The 17,500-nt window shown below is 41.1% G+C and overlaps 1 protein-coding gene across 1 annotated transcript in view; it reads left to right on the plus strand.

Annotated features, from left to right (window-relative positions):
* LOC311040190 (voltage-dependent L-type calcium channel subunit alpha-1C-like) overlaps positions 1-17,500 on the plus strand; it is a 260,546-nt gene that overhangs the window by 56,403 nt on the left and 186,643 nt on the right. Inside the window, exons 2-3 of the mRNA XM_084050307.1 lie at positions 5,899-6,337; positions 15,114-15,219. Of these exons, the coding sequence (XP_083906433.1) occupies positions 5,899-6,337; positions 15,114-15,219 (545 nt within the window). The remainder of the gene's footprint in view (positions 1-5,898; positions 6,338-15,113; positions 15,220-17,500) is intronic.

A 17,500-nucleotide genomic window follows, 5' to 3' on the forward strand; every position in this document is an offset into this window, starting at 1 on the left:
AATTTATATTGTAAAATCAATGTTAATTTAACTCTGAGAGTGTACAAATGGAACCAAATGGACCTGTCACTCTCTGAGTTACAGACACATTAGGCCCTAATGTGTCTGTAACTCAGACTGTGTCTGTAACTTCCCTAATGATTAGGGTCAATTTGGTTCCTAACTGTCTTTAGTTGGGGACCCCCTGGAACTCCCTCAAGGACCCATGGGGGTCCCCGGACCCCACTTTGAGAACCGCTGGTCTTGAGGGTTTAAGTGATGGTAGAGGCTAAAGCTGTCCCTGAAGAAGACCTTCACAGGTCCAAACGTTGGTATTCAATAAATGATCCTGCATGGTGGTTATGTGCAGTCTTTTCTTCACTTATAGACTTCTTTACCAAGGTCAGCAGCACCTCATCAATACTGGTGTGCCCTTCTCCTGTTTGTTTGCCAGAGGCTAAAGTAATATTATTGATTCAAATTGAATGCGGAATTATATAATACAGCATTTATACCTGTAAGAACATGTAGCCACATGAAATGGACCATACTGTACAAACATGAAAGTTTTGATATATTTTACCATATTGCATGGATTACTGCTTGTCCTTTCATTAGCGACAGGATAAAGGTATATAGTCAGTGGTGTAAAGTAACTAAGTACATTTTACTCAAGTGCTGTACTTTTGAGGTATTTTTTACTTTACTGGAGTATTTCCGTTTTTCAGTACTTTTACTTCTACTCCACTTCATCTCAGAGGCAAATATTGTACTTTTACTCCACTACAATTATTTGAAAACTTTAGTCACTAGTACTTTTAGATTTTGATTATGATTACAAAACATAATTAAACACTTCAGTCCAAACTAAACTTTGGCTATTTGATATTTGCCAATCTACAATCTTGTAGTTCGGCTATTTTCAAAAGATTTTTTAATACATTTTAGACATATAACTTGTGAAATGGGACATTCGCCATAATGAGTACTATCTACTTTTGGTACTATTTTGATACTGATACTTTTGTACTTTCACTCAAGTACATTTTTTATTCCGGACTTTTACTTGTAACAGAGTATTTCTACATTGCAGTATTGATACTTTTGCTTAAGTACAAAATATGAATACTTTTTCCACCACTGGGTATAGTACACAGAACGGTTAAGTACTGTACCTTGACAAGCCTCCTATACCTCTGTTCTACTCCAGAGGTTTTTACAGCATCCATTCACCGTGGAACATAATCCTGAGGTTCTCATTTTTCTCCACTATACAGCTTATAACACACTTCACTTGAACACACGCACACGCATACTCTTTGCTCCACAGTCCATTTGATCTGGTTACGTGCTGTCTAAAGTGATGGATGCGCAGAGAACACACACTGCAGTACAGCAGAGGATAGAGGGACCTTTTCTCAAACCCTGGGGGTCTAAATCCTTGTTGACTCAACCTGCTGGGTGACTAAAACCATGGCAATTAAACCCTTAATAGTGGCTAAATCAGCTGGGTAACTAAACCCATAGTGACTAAAACTGGGTTGTGACATCACTGTGAGGAGGTGGGGGGGGGGGGGACAGAGAGAGACAGACAGACAGACAGAGAGAGAGACAGAGAACTAGGGAGGGAACGTGAGGCAGACAAATAAGGCAGAGAGATAATAGTGAGAAACATAATGAGAGAATGATGAAAGAGTGAGAGAAGAAGAGATGAACCGTGCAGATTAGGACAGTCTGAGCCAGTCTGCTTTATGTGTGCCGGGGTCAAAGGTCGCAGAGCCACTAATTGTTGGTTTTCCAGTCATTAGAAATGTTCAGAGACAAATGAAGACAAACTGATGAAACAATGAGTATTTCTCTCGGTCGTTTTCCCTCGAGTGTGTGAGTGAGTGTGTATGCGTGTGTGTTTGTGTGTGTGTGTGTTTGTGTCTTTGTATTTGTGTGTGTGTGCGCGTGTGCGTTGCGTGTATCTTTAGATGTACAGATTGAGACAGGATATTAACATTGGCTGTAATCTGAACCAGACTGCATCATACGTCCTCTTCTGCTGCTATCTCTCTCTCAGGTTCCAGGAGACAGGTTCCAGAACCAAAACACTTTGCTCAAAAATGTCAAAGCGCCTGCGTGTTTATATAGTCTCAGGAAGAACTGATTCTGATTCAATGAGGCTGTCAATTCAGCCTCATCGTCATGACATACTGTACTATCTACTGTACAGTATGTGGGTTCTACACAGTAAAATTCAGTGGTGGAAAAAGTACTCAATTGTTTTACTTAAGTAAAAGTATCAATACCGCAATGTAGAAATACTCTGTTACAAGTAAAAGTAAAAATAATTACTTAAAAGTACAAAGGTATTGGTATCAAAATATACTTAAAGTGCAAAAGTAAAAGTAGTCATTTTTTAATGTATAATAATCTTTTGAAAATAGCAGATCTACAAGCTCACTGGCTCTTTAGCAAAGAGAAAGTACATTTTCAGGACGGGATACCAATTCCATCCAATCTGAACTGATACAGTATACAGGATAAATAAGTTGATACATGATCTTTATGGGGTTCTCTCTCTTGATTGGATGACACCTGAAAATGTATTTTTTTGTTTAGCTACTAAAGAGCTGGTAAGACGGGGAGACCCCTGAAACTGAACAAACACAATTGATTACTATCACCACAATATATTTTATACTTTCCCCCCCTTTTTTTAACAATGAACATTTTTGTTTTAACCCCCAAAAAATATCACCTTTTATTGAACTCCGAAAGATGTAAAAATGGCATTTTGTTCCTAGTAGAGGAACAGCTACTGTATGTACAGAGGACTTTTGCATGCGCCAGTAACGGTGAGGAAATGGGAAGGAGACAGCTCCTTTATATAGACTTCTGTTTCGTATACTCATTCATCTGACGAAGGTCAGACCGACCGGAATGTCACCGTAGTATTTGAACAATAAACAGTCCTGTTTTTATAGGAGGGTGAGAGTGTCTCACCTCCTTTCCTCTTACTGCGAACTGATCCTAGACCAGAGTGCATGAGAGTGCACGGGGTCCAAACCTCAACGCCATCATCTTGTACTTTACAGAATAGATATTCTAGGATCAGCTCTAGAATCCATGACAGGGACGTGAGGTTGAGAAGAATTGTCGGTAATCTCCTGAGCATGCTGGATAATCCCCCGTCCGTCTCTTTAAACTCACACTCACTTAATCTTATTTTTGCAATTATTCTGGCTGCTGGAAGTACATACTCTAATCTCGAGATTATTGTAAATCTGCGAATCTGTCATCTCTCTCTTTTTCTTTTTAAATCCTCTCTCCTTTTTCCTTGCCGGAAAAGTTTTGCGTGTCACTTTGTGAATGTTTGTTTTTCTACAGTATTCCTTATTGACTTCTGGATTCTGTCCAGGAATAGCACTATTTTAGATGTGTCCAAATGTGTTTCGGTGACATCTGATGATCTGTCAGATCATGCATAGAAACAACAATTCATGTAGTCTGAGTTAAATTAGCAGCTCGTTAGCATTTGTCATACTTGTGGATATTTTGATCCTCAAATTCTCCTTGACCATGCAGATAACCGTTACTCCTGGGTTGCAAAACGACACACTTACAGTTATAATTTCTCACTGATCAGCCAGGCCGTCGTTGCCGTGGTTATTGCGTTGACAGCGCGTTGCAAATGCCTTGTCCATATATGGAAATTGGACAAGGGCCTCACGCTCCCTCAAGGGGGGCCGGACCGCAGTATAGGAACTACTGATCTACTATAGATTTGCAGTGGCCGTTGTCTGTGTGTGGGTCTGTGTGCGGGCAGGGTTGTCAGATCTGCTTATTATAATTTTACCGCAAAATTCTATTTGAAAATAGCCGATGTGTTGCCAGATTCTGTGTCTGTCTGGGGCGGGCGTGCAGATAATGGTCATAAACAATAAAATTCCACTATTTTTGCAATTTTTCGTTTGAGAATTATATAATGCGTCCTTGCGTCCAGGCACGTGGGGGGGGGGGGGTTCTTCTAAGCTTTTGTCTGCTGTAAGAAGTGGAGGCTCCAAAGAAATGAAAGATTTGAGACAAAAGTCATGTTGTCATCATGTCTTTGCGGCTGATATCTATGTGATGTGTAATGGAAGATGTAGAGATGCATTTACTGAAGCTTTTTTTTTACTGAAGATTTTTGTATGCGGTCTGTTTTTAGTTAAGAAAAACTGTAAATAGCCCTTGATCGACTTGCTCGGCTTGCTGATAACAAACTATCATTACACCTGGGTAAAACTGAATCCATTCTCTTTGGGTCCAAAATAAACCTCTGCCAGGCTGATGGCTTCACAGTAAAAGTGGGTGACAATGTGATAAGAAAAGAGGAAAATACCCACCTGGGTTGCATTTTAGAGTCAAATCTTCTAACAAAAGTAAACAAAAAAGTCAACCAAAGAACAATATTTTTGTACAGGATCTACTCTTTGGTCAGTAAGAACACATTGGGGACTCTAACAGGAGCACTCATCAAAGGTTACTTCGACTATGCATGCACCTGATGGTACCACAACACCACGAAGGCCTTAAAAACAAGGCTCCAGACATCCCAAAACAAACTGGTCAGGCTACTGCTTGGCCTCCCATCTACAACTCATTTAACCCCTGCTCACTTTGCTAGGGTGGGATGGCTCAGGGTAGAGGACAGAGTACAGCAACTTGCAATGGGCCTGGTCTAGAAGATACACAACACCACAAAGACAGCATGTACCTGTCAAACTACTTCAAAAACGTCAATGACGTCCACAGTCACAACACCAGACGGAGCTCCACAAATCACAGTACAACAGTAGCACTACAACAGATTTGTTGTACTGCTATGCCACAAAAATGTGTAATGCGGCTGCCCTAACAAGAGTTATAAAAACATGTGAATCCTTACTCTCCTTTAAAAGAGCACTTACAGGTGACTGCAATTCGGAACTGGTCCCTGTAAAAAGTCAAAGCCTAAAGAAATGTTTCGATGAATTGAGTGCAAAGGACCCAATGGAAACAAGACACAGTGCTTTCGTGGGTTTAGAATGGGTTGGGTGTAACAGACCTTGTATTGAACTGTACTTCCCTGTGCTTGTCTTTGCAAACTGTAAAGTATTCAATCAATCAGTGGTAATTCCATGGTGGTAACAGCTGCTACCCCCAGATCAATGTGCGCTGCAGGTTACCAGTCTACTGATAAACACAAAATGTGTCCATCCATGCTGATTGGAATATTTGTTTTCCCCATAGGTAGCAGCAGAGATTTTGAACTAACTTTCTGAGATCCAAAGACTTTCAACCCATTAAGACCTGGAACTGTGTCATTTTTAGATTTGAGCTAAAAAGCATTATTTTACACTTTGCGCTATTCAAAAATAGCAGATATACAAGCTCGTAGCGCAGCACCGAGTGCCGCGCTACGAGCTTGTAGATCTGCTATTTTTGAAAATTTGTGAAAATGTGTGCAAATCTTTGAATATATATATTTTTAAAGCGAACATTTTCAACTCAAATCTTTGCTTCTGGGGGTCCCTGGAACAAAATATTTTGATGGGGATCCGCGGCCCCCATCAAAAGTAGAATCGGCTTCAGGTCTCAATGAGTTAATGCAAAAATAGTTATCGTAACAAAAGCAAAAGATTTTCCAGCACCTGTGGTGTTTGAACCCCTAAAAACACGCATACACACAGAACAGAGTTTACAATAAAACAGTGGCAGATTGTTAGCGGAGTGGCTATCTACTCTGATTTGAACGGTACGGTTAGGGATGAGATATTGTCTATAATTGTTGATTGTTAGTTGAATAATGAAAGTTCCCACACGTGTCAGTAAACGCAATTGTTTTGTTGTTATTTCTCTTCATCCATTAATTCCTCTCTTCTCCCCTTCCTCTCCTTTCTCTCCATGCAGGCTCCGATTACTCTCCTCCTCCCCCGCTGCCTCCCCCGCCTCCTCCCAACCTGACCAATGACCACGGCGACCGAGGAGGGGGCGGGGTCGGCGGGGTCAGCCTCGGGTCGGGCGTGGTCGGCCTGGCCCCGGAGCACGTCGCCACTGGCCCCGGCGCGGCCATAAGCTGGCAGGCGGCCATCGATGCCGCGCGGCAGGCCAAGATGATGGGCTCCATGGGGGCGGTGGGCGGCTCCACGTCGTCGGGGGTGGCGCTGGGTGGTTCCGGAGGGGGCGGGCCCATCTCCACGGCCAGCTCCACCCAGAGGAAGAGGCAGCACTACGCCACCAAGCCCAAGAAACAGACCACCACGGCGGCCACGCGGCCGCCCAGAGCGCTGCTCTGCCTCACGCTGAAAAACCCCATTAGAAGAGCGTGCATCAACATCGTAGAGTGGAAGTATCCTTTTATACTAAAAGACTCACTTCACTTTCACGTTGCAGGTTTTTATTTTTGGTCATTTGTACACTATGCCATTGGTTCTCAAAGTGGGGTCCGGGGACCCCTAGGGGTACTTGAGGGGGTTCCAGGGGGTCCCCAGCTAAATGATGGACAGGAACCAAATGAACCCTTATGGGTCTGTAACTCTGAGAGTGTACAAATGCAACCAAATGGACCCTAACGGGTCCATTTGGTTCCATTTGTACACTCTCAGAGTTAAATTAACATTGATTTTACAATATGAATTGGGGTCCCAGAGGTATAAATGCCATTAAATGGGGGTCCGTAGTGTACTCCGTAGCATAACGCATGTCAAACTGGGGGTCCTTGAAATTAAAATGGTTGAGAATCACTGCTAGAGCCATAAAAATCTTCTCTTATTGGGGTCCCGGGCTTATCTTTTCAAATGGGGGTCCGTGGGGTAATAAGTGTCAATTCGGGGGTCCTTGACATGAAAAAGTTTGAGAACCACTGCACTATGCAAACAATATGCTCTGTTTTCTTAAAACAACAGCAGCAATAATACATGACATAGTTGTGACCAAAAAAAGGTATAGGCTGAAGCTACATACTGTAGCTTATATTGCCTACGCTTTCAACATAAAATACATCCATGACAATCAAAGAAAAACAATTTAATTCTCACTAAAGTTAAATTAAAAGGAGAAGAAAAAAAGAATACAGGAAAAAAAAACAGGACAAAGGTTTTGGCTTCATAATACAATGCATGTTCACATATATGGTTATACGTGAATATATGTGAATACATGATTTGTTATTTTTACTTTCTTTTTGTATTTATTTTTTTGTTTTAATCTTTGTTTTATTTTCATTATTATACAATATCATTATATAACAATCAAAATAATACATGATCACACTAGCTCTTTATACTTGTTTATAATATTTTTTCAAAACATTTTTTCAAGACATAGATCGATCTACACCTCCTCAATTCATTATCGCAACAGCACCACAAACGTACTCCTTTTACTGATACACAGTGTTGTTTAGTATTGGTTCTTGCCCATGGCCCCATGTTGTTTCAAACATACCAGTTTGTGTTTCTAAGTTCGTATTGGGTATTTTTGGTCTCGAACAGCTTCTGAAGACAGTCTGGAAGTACGTTATTATAAGCTTTGAACATAATTAACAGGGTTTGGAGAACAACCATATCCCAAAATGTTAATGTGTGTAAATTTATGAATAAGGCGTTGGTAGACTCCTCTCCCCTCCTCTCCTCTCCTCTCCTCTCCTCTCCTCTCCTCTCCTCTCCGCATCTTTTTACTCGTTTTGAGGTGATGTATTCTTTCTTATTAGATAAGCGACACATCTTTCTCTATTCTCCCCTTCTCATTTCATTTTTAGCCCCTCAAGCAGCGGATGTGTTAATCCTTTAGTGATAGAATATACCCCCCAAAAGAATTCTGTCAGGATTAATACTTTTTAATTTCCCTTCTTCTTTAAAAAAAAAAAACCTTAATTAAGGATGGTCGGTTCAAACCATGTTGGTCTGGTTGGTTATAAGGAGCCGCATAGCCTCTAGAGGCCGCTAGCGGTGCTTTTGGACTCTTAGTCTTGTTCATTTCTCCATCTGTCCCTCTCAAGAGGGGAAGGAATAATTTGTCATTTTCATCCTTCTGTCACACTCCCCCACTTCCTCTCCCTGAGAAATGTCCCTCCTCTACTCCGCTCCACCTTCTGTGTCCCTCCTGCAATTCTTCATGCTCTCTCTCTCTCTCTCTCTCTCTCTCTCTCTCTAGCTCTCTCTCTCTCTCTCTCTCTCTCTCTCTCTCTCTCTCTCTCTCTCTCTCTGCCTCCTCATCTAATTTAGCCTCAGTCCTTCTCCTTCATTATTTCTCTCCATCGTTCACTCCCTCCCTCTTTTGCTTCCTTCTTCCTTCTCCTGTCCTCGCCTCCCCCCTTCCCACTTTTATTTATATTTCCTTTCCATCCCTTTCAGTGGTTTTTCGTCCTTCTCTCCCTTCATTTATCCCCTTCTGCCTTTCTTTCTTCCATTCTTCCCTCTCTTTTTTCATCTGTTCTCCTGTTAATCTTCCCTCTGTTCGTGGTCCTCTCTGGGGAGAGAAAGAGAGAGAGGGCGTGGGGGAGAGGGCAGATGAAGGAGTGTAGCCTAACGATCGGTGGGAGAAGAGAAATGAGCAGTAGGTGAAAGGAGGTGAAAGGAGGTGGGTAGGGTTGTCACCATCATGACATTTTATTGGTGTGTAATGACGTGTTAGTAATTGCGATTAACAATTTAATTGTATTTTCGACATTTAACATTGAAACGTACAAATTACATTTAGGTTGGCTTTGTAAACACTAATTGCACAGGGCAGATGATATGACAAATAATTCAAGAAATGACTGACAATGACCGGTAACAAACATCAAAATAGATCATGTACTATGGCCAAAAAAGTAGAAAAAGCTGACCTACAAGCTCACGTATCGCATCATGATGCGCTGTGAGCTTGTGGATCTGCGATTTTTGAAAATGTACAGTATGACATTTTTTTCAACGGATGAATTTTTACAAATGGCAATTCTGATGATTATGCAGAATAATTGCAATAATCTCAAATAATTTATCAGGCTATTATGTAATGATTGTGGCAGACCTAGAGGTGGGAAGGAACAGTAAAGACAGAAGGAATTAGAGCAGAGAAGGGGAACTGATAACTTACCTAAATTATTAAATTTAGTATTACATTTAAGATATTAGCAATTATAAGCTCTTCATACAATGGTTTTTGGAGCAATATCATACCCACAAACTGATGTCCCTTTTTTGGATTTGTTGTTATAGGCGAAAAGGTACAAAATATTTCAATAACAATAACATGCATGTATAACATGCATGGCATCTGTAAACAAACAAGCATACAGCATACAGTACATAGCATCTGTGGACATACCTAGCAGTCTAAATAACATAACTATCTAAATAACATAACTATCTAAATAACGTATTATGTGGATCAGTGGTTGTCAAAGTGTGGTCCAGGGGTCCTTGATGGGGTTCCTGGTAGGCCTCGGAAAAATCTAAAACCATCTATATTAGAAGTTATTAGCCCAATGAGAGAATTAATGACTATTCAGATCATAGGTTTCACTCTATCCACTGTACAGACTCACCTAACAGTACCAGACAGTTTTAGAATTCTGTAAATCATGGGTCTTACCCAGGGGGTCCGGGACTTTTTTAAATTGTATTTATTATTAACCACTTGAATCCTAGCATCCCTATTCTGAGGGAAACACCAGCCGAAAATAGCAAGTAGTGTGTGCATAGTGTGTGTGTGTGTGTGTGTGTGTGTGTGTGTGTGTGTGTGTGTGTGTGTGTGTGTGTGTGTGTGTGTGTGTGTGTGTGTGTGTGTGTGTGTGTGCGCGCGCGTGCGATGGCAGCCCCAAAATCTCCTTCCCCTGTTACCATGACAACAGTACCGGCTCTCAACAGGTCGATGGGGCTTGCACACACACACACACACACGCACACATGCACACACTCGCACGCACGCACGCACGCACGCACGCACGCACGCACGCACGCACGCACGCACGCACGCACGCACGCACGCACACACACACACACACACACACACACACACACACACACACACACACACACACACACACACACACACACACACACACACACACACACACACACACACACAGTGCAGTAATGGTAATTAAACTTTACCTGAAAATGTTGAGTTGTAGTGTAATATACAGTAGCATACAGTTTCTACCCACACCTTTACACCAACATGTAATAGTGTAATATAAACACTCTCATTTAAACCAACATATAAGTACATTTACTCAAGTACTGTACTTTTGCAATTTTGAGGTAGCCTATTTTTACTTGCTTCAGTATTTCCAATGTTCAATACTTTTACTACATCTCAGAGACAAATATTGTGCTTTTAACTCCACTACAATTATTTGAAAACTTAAGTTACTAGTTACTTTGTAGATGTTGTAGATTTTTGTATTATTATTATTACAAAACATACATTAACCACTTCAGCCCTATATACATTTCGGCCATTTAAAAATCGCCGATCTACAGGCTCACAATGCCTCGCGATGCGTCGCATTGTGAGCCTGTAGATCTGCTATTTTCAAAAGATTGAATATTGAAAGATGAACACTTGGACATTCTGCATAATGAGTGCTATCTACTTTTGGTACTTTAAGTACATTTTGATGCCAATACTTATACTTTTACTGAAGTCCATTTGAGTCATTGGAGTATTGATACTTTTACTCAAGCAAAACATTTGAGTACTTCTTCCACCACTGGTAAACACACACATTTAAACCAACATATTGTCTCTGTCGGGTGGGAACCTTGTATGTCCAAAACCATTCATTTTTTTATTGTTGAATAGTGAAAATAGCCATAAAAAGTTTAAATATGGACTGGAGATGAGAGCAACGCACGCGTGTGCGCGCGTGCGTGCGTGTGTGTGTGTGTGAGAGAGATTTGGAGGGTTTGCCAGTGATGTTTAAAGGTTCAGTCCGTAATTCAAACATAAACAGCAGCTTCTCCACCACAGACACACATAAAACGGGTTGGTCTTTGATGTCTGGAGTCTGGTTGTGGTGGAGAGACATATGACATGATCCTACGACGGTGGTTCTCAAACATTTTTCATGTCAAAGACACCCAAATGAATATGTATTTGTCCTTGGACCCCCATCGGAAAATATGTTGTGCCAGGGACCCCCAAGATTAGTTTTGTTGACATTTTCCAAAAATAAAAAAATGTTTTAAGGACATTTTCATTGTCCTTAAAACAGATCTACAAGCTCACAACGCATTGTGATGTTATAAGTTTATTAGCTTGTAGATTTGATATTTTCAAATAGCCGATGTCTATACTGTAGGGTTAAAGTGGGTTAGAATTGGATGTATGGGGAATCAAACCTGTGAACATCTTGTTCCAGGACATAGCAATAGGCTACTAGTGGTTCTCAACCTGTGGGTCGGGACCCCCAGGGGGGTCCCCACATGATTTTTTTGGGGGGTCCCCAGTTGACAGTGAAGTGACAATTTAAAGTAATACAATGCAGGTCCACAAATGACGATTTTTAGCAGCCTCTGCTGGTCATTACCGTCACTGCAGGTCGTTCGTTTATTCCTGCGTTACCCAGAATTCCATTTGTTTTCACCGGTGCGGTACTTCCTGGCCAAACAGGAAACCGGTGCATTTCCGTTTCCGTTTTCCGGCCGGATGACGTCATTTTCGCGGGAATGACTACCCTAGCCACCGTTTCAATATAAATAGTTTATAAAAGGCTTTCGGGGGTGAAATTCATGGAGTGGGTGTTGTGAAACATTTGCCACTCACAAAATATATACAATTTAACTTTAGTTTTGTTGAAAATGTTACCTAGTATTACTTTAAGGACTGCATCAAAAGTAATCAACAAACTATAGTACTATAAAAACTGGTCAAACATTGGCCAAATTGTCAAATAATAGGCGATAAGAAAGAGGCAAACATTTTGAAAATAGCTACAAGCTTGTAGATCTGCTATTTTCACAACATTGATCTGTGGAACCGAGTCAAGCCAAATGTAATGCCTCAGCTCCTACATCCCAGGGTGTGTGGGGGTCCCCAGTTCAAATATGAGTATTTTGTGGGGGTCACGGCCAGTGATGTAAAGTAACTAAGTACATTTACTTAAGTACTGTACTTAAGTACAATTTTGAGGTACTTTTACTTCACTGGAGTATTTCCAATTGTCTATGCTTTTACTCCACTACATCTCCGAGGCAAATATTGTACTTTTACTCCACGACAATTATTTGAAAACATTAGTTACTAGTTTCTTTGCAGATATACATTATTACATAATAAAACATACATTAACCACTATGGCCCTATCTAGGCTATTTGAAAATAGCCGATCTACAAGCTCACAACACGTCGTGATGCGACGCGTTGTGATCTTGTAGATCTGCTATTTTCAAACATTTTAGCACTTCTACTTTTGGTACTTTAAGTACATTTTGTTACCAATACTTTTGTACTTTTACTCAAGTACAATTTGAATTCCGGACGTTTACTTGTAACAGAGTACTTCTACATTGCAGTATTGATACTTTTACTTAAATGAAAACATTTGAGTACTTTTTCCACCACTGGTCACAGCCTGAAAAGGTTGAGAACCACGGGGCTACCAGACCACCATGCATGGGGTAAAAAACATGAGACGACTCTCTCAGATGAAGATGTTTACTATGCCTCACCCTTGGGGTTTGTGGCCAAACCACAATCCAAACAGAAACAAAATGGCCGACCCAACCACTGACAGCACTTACATGAGATGGGTGATTTATATTTCCCATGTGAGCAACTCTGAGGCTATAATCATCTTGATGGAACAGAATCTTGTCTCGGCTGGCACGGCTTGGAGCATGATTTATACACTGTTGTACGACAGAGGATAAATTACACATGGGTCTTTATAAGGAGATAATGGCTCTCTAAACACAAAAAACATCTAACGGAATAAATCCACACCCGTCCAATATAGACTGGGTTCAATTAGACTACAGTGAACTGCAGTGAACTTTGAGATTTACCCAGAAATCTACACAAACATCACTAAGCTAAAAAAAACTTAAGATGAAGAGTTTGGATGTATTTCAGTTACGCTTTTTTATTACAGCTATTACTAACTGATAAACTAATTAACAACCTAATCTCAAGTAAACTTCCTAAAGTATAGCTTGTAATTTATAGGCTACAATAAACTACAATGAATATTCCAAAAAGTTAAACAACGGCTAAGCTACGTTTCGAATCACTGTATGCTTAAAATAAAGATCCTTAACTAACCTAAACAAAACAAATCTGAACTAAGCCAAGACCAACTGTAGCTTGTCGTGTTGTTATGCTAAGATAAGATAAGCTAAACCAAGCTAGGCTAGACTAAAGTATGGTAGGAGTAAACACTGGACTCATAGGATATACCCAAAGGGGAAAAAATAAATACTTTGAACAATTAAAGATTGTAGAAAGAGATGGAGGGAGAGAAATAAGGATACAGATAACACAGAGAAGAAAGAAAGAAAGAAAGAACAAGTGGATAGACAGTGAAGAAAAATAAGAGAACACAGAGAGGAGGGAGGTGACAACAGTGCTTATTGACTTGATGAAAACCAGACCTCCTCTTGTTCTCATCCACATTCTCTCTCTCTCTCTCTCTCTCTCTCTCTCTCTCTCTCTCTCTCTCTCTCTCTCTCTCTCTCTCTGAGGCCAAAAATAATGAGGTCGCGCCCCTCTTAAGGACCGGCCCAAATAAAAACTATTCTCTCCCTCTCTCTCTCTCTCTCTCTCTCTCTCTCTCTCTGTCTCTCTCTGTCATACACACACATCCCGTCCACCACGCGACAGGCCTGCTTCTGTCTACAGCCATATTAGGACATACACCGTCTCGTCCTCTCTCTCTCTCTCTCTCTCCACCTCTCTCTCTCTCTCTCTCTCTCTCTCTCACACACACACACACACACACACACACACACACACACACACACACACACACACACACACACACACACGGTGCCCAAAAATAATGTTTCACTGTTTATCATTAAGCAACCTTAGAAGCTTTTATCCCTTGTTATATACACTGCCTGTGCACTGTGTGTGTGTGTGTGTGTGTGTGTGTGTGTGTGTGTGTGTGTGTGTGTGTGTGTGTGTGTGTGTGTGTGTGTGTGCGTGCGTGCGTGCGTGCGTGCGTGCGTGCGTGCGTGCGTGCGTGCGTGCGTGCGTGCGTGCGTGCGTGCGTGCGTGCGTGCGTGCGTGCGTGCGCCCATGCACGTGTATGTGACATACTGGACATAGTGTATACATACTGGATCACAGACATCATATAGACAGTACATATACAATAGGACATTCTAGACATATAGGGCATATGTGTTTGTTCACACATTATCTTTTCATAATTAATTTCATCATTAATATGTTGGATTCATGTTCATTTGTGTTTTCAGATATTTAACGACTCAAACCCTCAATAGTCTTTGACTCTATGAAAAGCAGATCTACAAGCTCAAGGCGTTTTGAGCTTGTAGATCTGCTATTTTTGGCTAATGTTCCCACTCAGAATATGAATGCTAGTGATTAAGCAGTTAATGTAAAAAAGAAAAAAAGAAAGAGATCCTATCACACAAAGATTAGGCAGCTCCCTGCAGTAACTCTGAGGACCCCCTAGAGGTCCCGGACCCCTTGTTGAAGACCCATGCTTTAGGACATTACATAAAGGACTACATATAAAGTACATTACAGACTATCGATATGATCTCCTTAGGCCGATTCTACAAATGTCTTCTATATCAGGCGTTCTCAAGATTTTTTCATGTCAAGGACCCCCAAAATTATGTGTATTTGGCCGTGGACCCCCATCTCAAAATGTAGTTCCAGGGACCCCCAGAAGCAAAGATTTGAGTTACAAGTGTTCGCTTAAAAAAAAAAACGTATTCAAAGATTTGCACGAATTTTCATGATTGTGCCGCGCTATGAGCTTGTAGATCTGATATTTTTGAATAGCCAAAGTATAAAATAATGGTTAAAGTGGTTAAAATCTAAAATGACATATGCTTTCTCGGTCCTAATAGGTTAATGTGCTGTTTCTTTACTCCTGTACTGTGTTCTGTATGTCCATGCATTGTATTCTGTGTTCCTTAACACTGGCGTCCCGTCAGACCGTTTGAGATCATCATTCTGATCACCATCTTTGCTAACTGCGTGGCCTTAGCCGTATACATCCCCTTCCCCGAGGACGACTCCAACGCCACCAACTCCAACCTGGTGAGTCAATCTACTACATATACGTCTTTTAAAACGCCACAATGGCGGCGCTCGGCCGCTCGCTGATACTGTACCTGCTTGATGACGTGTTGACATACAGCAGTTGGTTCTCAAACGTTTTTCATGGCAAGGACCCTTGAATTGAGATGTGTTTGGCCGCGCGCGGTCCCCCATCTCAAAAGAGTTTGTGCCAAGGACCCCCAGAATCCCAAATCTCACGATTATTCAAAAATAGCACATCTACAAGCTCTTTGTGACGCGCCGTGAGCTTGAACATTGGCTATTTTTGAACAGTATAAAACATGGTTAAAGTGGTTAAAATGACTGTGATGCTATAGTTACAAATTTGGCTGGTGACCCCTTGGAACCCCCTTGGAACTGCCCAAGGACCCCTGTGGGTCCACTGCCATGCAGTATGAAGCACGTTGGTAATGCCAACAGTCAGGTTGCTATAAATTCAACAGGATTGTCTCTCTGCTGTTGGTTGTTGTGGTCTAGTCATCAGAGTGTTGCTTGTTTGTTCGCTTGGATCGATCGTCAGCAAGGCAGTCAGTTGATTGGCAAAATCGCCAACGAACCGACCTTGGAATAATGCAGAGGTCATTCAGCAAAAGCTGTCTGGTTTTGACTGATAGTCTCCTGTACAAGCACATAAGAATGTCTTTCTTAGGATTTGGTTCCTCAACTCAACTTTGGAGAGACAGAGAGAGAGAGAATATTATAATCTGTTTTCTTCCATGAAACCGTTTTGACTGAAGTCATATGATTGTCGTTTTGCTAATTGAGTTGAGCTGTTTTGACTAAAGAAATGTGATTAATTCCAAATAAAGACAGAGGACTTATTCTCATCACGGGGAATGAAGTCTTCTAGCTCTGCTGGGACAATTTAAGTTGTTTGGAGTAAAAGCGATGATTAGATTTTTGAAATGTGTGGCATTCTTGTGCAACAGGATTAATGTAACTTGTTTTTGGGAGATTAAGTTACCGACCAAGTCTTGGCTCGCATAAATGATTATCAAAACATATGTGTCATAACCCCTGGTCATAATGAGAGGATATCTTGTCTGTTTTTTGTCACCATGTTGTGTAATAATGAAAAGCACATTCAACCAAACTATGCCACTGTCAGGCAGAACCTTTGTTTGTCTATTTTAAATCTTTTTATGTGTAGTTTTTTCATAAATCAATGCCCCATTTTATAGCTCACAATTGTGCTTGTAGAACTGCCATTTTCACTTGTTTGCCGTTATAAATTCTTTTTACATTTTCTCCTGTAACGTCATGCCGAAAATAGGGACACGAGTTTGAAAGTGGTTAACTGTGTCCTTGGGATTTATAGATATTGAAAAGCAATAAATAATAACTACATCGGATCCATTTTTTTCCATTTCCTCAAATGTAACAGTTTTGGACCTTAGTTGTACGCCTCACAGCGATGCTATTTCGTTGTATCTTTCTGCCTTTCTTGTCTTTTCCTTTCCATCACTTTTTCATGTCATCAAAGAGAGAGGAAGTAATCACTAAGATTCTCCTCCAATAGAATTTTAACTCTTATCACACGCACGCACGCACGCACGCACGCACGCACGCACGCACGCACGCACGCACGCACGCACGCACGCACGCACGCACGCACGCACACACACACACAAACACACAAACACACAAACACACACAGCACAGCTGTGGTCCATTAGTGTTGTAGCAATCAGACAGGAAGCTTTGTGCCGAGAGATCAGAGCTTAAATACATGTTTGAACTCTGCTTCCTTGCTTCAGTGTATGTAAAGAGAGAGAGAGAGAGAGAGAGATGTCATCTGCGATGTGTGTTCCACATCTGTTTGTGTTACGTTACATACCGCCTGTCTGTTCTTCCTTTAACCTCTTAAACTCCAGCTTCCGTATTGTGTTGGAAGGCATACGCAGAAAATAGCTTTGTGAGCTTGTCGACCGGCTATTCCCACAATAACGGAAAACAGAAAATACACTAGCATGGAGCCCTGACGGACTACGATCAGCCATATGGGGTTTAAGTGGTTAAGCTCAGTTCAGAGGCTTTATCCGAAATGATCAGTTAGTATGAAATGTTGCCAAAGCTTGGATAATACTATTTTCTATTCTATTCTATTCTATTCTATTCGATACAGATGTGTTTTCTTATGTAATTGTTGGGAACACGTAGCTTCTCTTCTGTTAATGTCTTTCTATTTCTGTCGACACCCCATAATAGTATGCTGCTCCGTCTCCCAGGCGACGGCCAGTAATAGCATCAGCAGAGGTTG

This window comes from Gymnoscopelus microlampas (assembly GCF_963454915.1).
Source record: "Gymnoscopelus microlampas genome assembly, chromosome: 23".
Classification (NCBI taxonomy): domain Eukaryota; kingdom Metazoa; phylum Chordata; class Actinopteri; order Myctophiformes; family Myctophidae; genus Gymnoscopelus; species Gymnoscopelus microlampas.